This window comes from Sinocyclocheilus grahami, unplaced genomic scaffold (genome assembly GCF_001515645.1).
Source record: "Sinocyclocheilus grahami isolate Dianchi unplaced genomic scaffold, SAMN03320097.WGS_v1.1 scaffold259.1, whole genome shotgun sequence".
In the NCBI taxonomy this organism is placed as follows: domain Eukaryota; kingdom Metazoa; phylum Chordata; class Actinopteri; order Cypriniformes; family Cyprinidae; genus Sinocyclocheilus; species Sinocyclocheilus grahami.
Window position 1 is genome coordinate 574816 of NW_015505438.1, and position 3763 is coordinate 578578.

General features: G+C 36.9%; 1 protein-coding gene across 3 annotated transcripts in view; it reads left to right on the forward strand.

The window, feature by feature from the left end:
• fxn (frataxin) overlaps positions 1 to 1300 on the forward strand; it is a 12519-nt gene extending 11219 nt beyond the window's left edge. For 2 of the 3 annotated variants that reach the window (XM_016290431.1, XM_016290430.1), the window contains exon 6: positions 278 to 1300. In XM_016290431.1, the coding sequence (XP_016145917.1) occupies positions 278 to 416 (139 nt within the window). In that variant the 3' untranslated portion in view covers positions 417 to 1300. The remainder of the gene's footprint in view (positions 1 to 277) is intronic. The other variant, XR_001610619.1, reaches the window with a different exon arrangement.
• Positions 1301 to 3763: the final 2463 nt, after the last annotated feature.

Consider the following 3763-nt stretch of genomic DNA (forward strand, 5'->3'; position numbering starts at 1 on the left):
AGTGAGGTAGATATGTGGGGGCGTGTTAGAATGAGCCATTTTAGGGGGGCATGGCAGAGTCTTAACTTTGATAAAGAATATCTCTTTGGTTTTGAGACTTTAGTCTTTGCAACTTCAGGGATCTTATCTATTCATGAGCAGCTTGTAACACTCCAAAGAGAAAGGAAAACTTGAAATTGCATCATATGACCCCTTTAAATATTAACTGTGATTATAATGAGAGCAATATGTTCAGTTTTCAGCTTGATCAAACATTTCTGAATGTTTCCTTTTTCAGCGGGCCGAAACGCTACTATTGGACGGGGGAGCGATGGCTGTACGCTCATGACGGCGTGGCATTGCATAATCTGCTCTCCAAAGAGTTGTCCGTCATCTTCAAATCAAATATAGACCTGTCACATCTCATCCATTCATGATGAGACCGATGTGAAGAACAAACACTGTTATAGATCCTTTCCACACCAGTTCTCTTGTGACTCTCATTATCTTTTTGGTAAGACCTTAAAACTGTAGCTAGTGCTCAAAAAGACCTTCTGGATTACAATATTGTAATGGTTTATGCTTCTTTTTGCATGCAGACCTACAAATTCAGCCAAGCTGAATCAGTCAAGCAGCACAAGCTGACCTCGGATGCACTGTAGAGATGATTTATTAGTCTACATCAAACCTGTACGCAATTATAAGCTTAAAATGCACTCAGAACAGCAGAACTCTCATAATCCCTGTAAACCTGTACCTGGTTAGATTAAAACCAGATTAAAGAGATCACATTTAATGGCTCTTTAACCAGTTGAATAAGACAAATGGACACAGATTGTTTTTTGGAGGCTGTGTTTATCTGCTCGCCTGGCTCTCGTTGAACTAGGGGCTTCTGGCTAGATGCAGAAAAAGAAGGGGATTATAACAGACAGATGGAGAAGTTTTTGCTCTAAAAGCCCCCGGCCAGAGTCTGTATTCAAGTATTATCTGTGAATAACGGCATCACATCTGATCATATTCCTCAGAGCTTTACCGCCACCCTCAGATGATTTAAAAATACCAGCCCAATTTAGCATCAGCCCGCCCGTCAGTTAAAGCTGTCATTAACTCTGTAATATAATATCTTAATGTAATAGCCCATATATCGCAACATTAACTTGACACGCTATCCATGCAGATGTTAAAATATGAGATGGATTGCACTGTGGTCATACATTTGATGTCTTTATTCGGGGTTGCATGCGATGAAACAATGACGCATCTGCCACCATGCTGATGTCTGATGTACTTGTCCATTGACGCATATGTAAATATAATATGAAATAAATTAGAATGTTGTTTTATTTTCATTGTGTGGTTTATGGTTAATTTTAGCAGCTTAATAATAAATTGTTATAAATTATGTAACATTAGAAATGATAAAATATGATGCATACAATTTTAATTCTTAAGTCATAAATCAAAATAATACACTGATTTCAGTGTTACACATTGATATGAAGATTTGATACCAATTACTTTGAGATAAGTCTCTCACAGTAATTGCACCAGCTGCTTTTAAATCTTTGTGAAAACTGGAACACTCTGTCTTTGAGTTAAAGGGTCCTTTAAGATGCCTGATTATTCCCAGTACTAATGGCACCTAATTATGATACAAGCAGCTATTCAATCAGTGCTCACGGCTGATGATAAATGCTTCGAGCATCTTGTCTCTCTTTGTCCAGACATGAATATGCAAATGTCTATTATAGAGCTCGACTCGCAGGCCCAAAAATAGCATGAAGTTTCCATGGGAACATGGATTTATCACTGAACTCTGATGTCAATTGAGTGGTTTTGCTCCAAGCAAGCCAAGGAAGTCTGAAAGATTCCCCGAGCTCATGCGTGTTTTGCTGTCATCTCGCCCCGCTGCTGGACAGACATCAGACATCGCCCTCAGCAGAGCGTTTCTCAGAAGAATGTCGTCTCATGTAAACATTCAGGAATACCATGAAAGCTTCGAGCTGAAAATACAATGCGACCTGGGAAAATGAACCCACGTGACCTCTTATGTCAAGCAACAAAACAACACTTGTCTGATGATGCAATAATGCTATTTTTGAATTGAGGATTTAATGTTGCAAAGAAGAAAAAGGAACTGTTCTTCAAATCAGGTGAGTCTTGTCCTTTCTTGTTATTTTACTCAGTAAACACCAATGCCATGAATCAAACAAAAGGCCTGATGCACTTCAGATGACTCAACGGTACTGTGTAGAGATCATGTGTGCTGTTTGCAATTAATTCCACATTAAAAGAAACTGCTTAATTTGTTGAATGTTAATTAGCACAAGTTGTTTGAACTTATGCTGAAAATCTCTAAATCTCATTTCTTTGTTGCTGCAACCCACGATTAAGCAAAGTTATCAAAGGGATTTCTACAATATCCAAACGGTACTGTAGACTGCTTATGTATGCGTGTTCTCAAACAAAATAAAAGATCATTTTGATTTTCTTCTTGTGATTGCGATGTTCTAAATCCGCCTTTATTTCTCACAGTTGTGACTTAATATCACAATACATCACATTTTGAGAGTCTCCAACTAAGATATAGTCAAAATGATAAGAAATAGTCTCAGAATGTGACTGTATCTCACAATTGTCTCTTTATGTTCTGTAATTGTAACTTTGTTTCACACAACTGAGACTTTATCTCAAATAAGGTGATCTGGTTGGTTGCTAGGTGCTTGTTAAATGGTCCCAGTCAAAAGAGTTCACCCTCAAGTCTTTGTTTTATTATGGTCTAGATATGGCTTGAGTCCCTCCCTCCAGGCAAGAATTGTACAAAAAGTGCAGCTGCTTAAAGTAATAACTCAATTCCTTCATATGTCAGGTGATAATATCTTAAGAAGGTCTCACAAAAGAAGAAGCAAAAAAATTTGTTCTGCTTTGACGATATGAGTGCAATGGAGTCGATGTCAAAGATAAGAAATTAATCTTTCTGATTTCAGGCGAATGCAGCAGTTTGTCTCAATTTTCTTCAGGTTTATGGCAGCACTAGACCCCGCTGTCAAGCTCAAAGATTGAATTCCTCCACAGGCCTCATGGTGCAAGATAGCATTAGCCAATTGGTAGACTTCAGAAAAACAAACTGGGAACAAAATAGACATTAACGTTTTTAAGGTTCAAATTTACGTTCAAATTTATTTTGAATTCATGTGGGTTGCTGACAAATTGAAATCGACATTTTAACAGATTTTAGTATAAAATGATCAAATATGTACATATGGGGTAGTGTAGGCCTAGTGCTGTAACTGTTCACCATTTCCCGTTTTCACTATTTTGAATTCACTTTTTGATTTCCTTTGTTCATTTCGCTGGTCCTGAGGCATTAACAACTTTTAGAAAGTAAAAAATAAGTGTGTATATAGGCTCTCAAATAAAGTAATAAATGCGTGCAAAATAATAACATTTGCCATTAAATGTCAATTCAGAAGGCGTTTCAGATAGATCATATCACACCACAGGACATTTCAAATTACTAAGCTTTTGAATTCATGTGGGTTGCTGACAAATTGAAATCGACATTTTAACAGATTTTAGTATAAAAATATGTACATATGGGGTAGTGTAGGCCTAGTGCTGTAACTGTTCACCATTTCCCGTTTTCACTATTTTGAATTCACTTTTTGATTTCCTTTGTTCATTTCGCTGGTCCTGAGGCATTAACAACTTTTAGAAAGTAAAAAATAAGTGTATATAGGCTCTCAAATAAAGTAATAAATGCGTGCAAAATAATAACATTTGC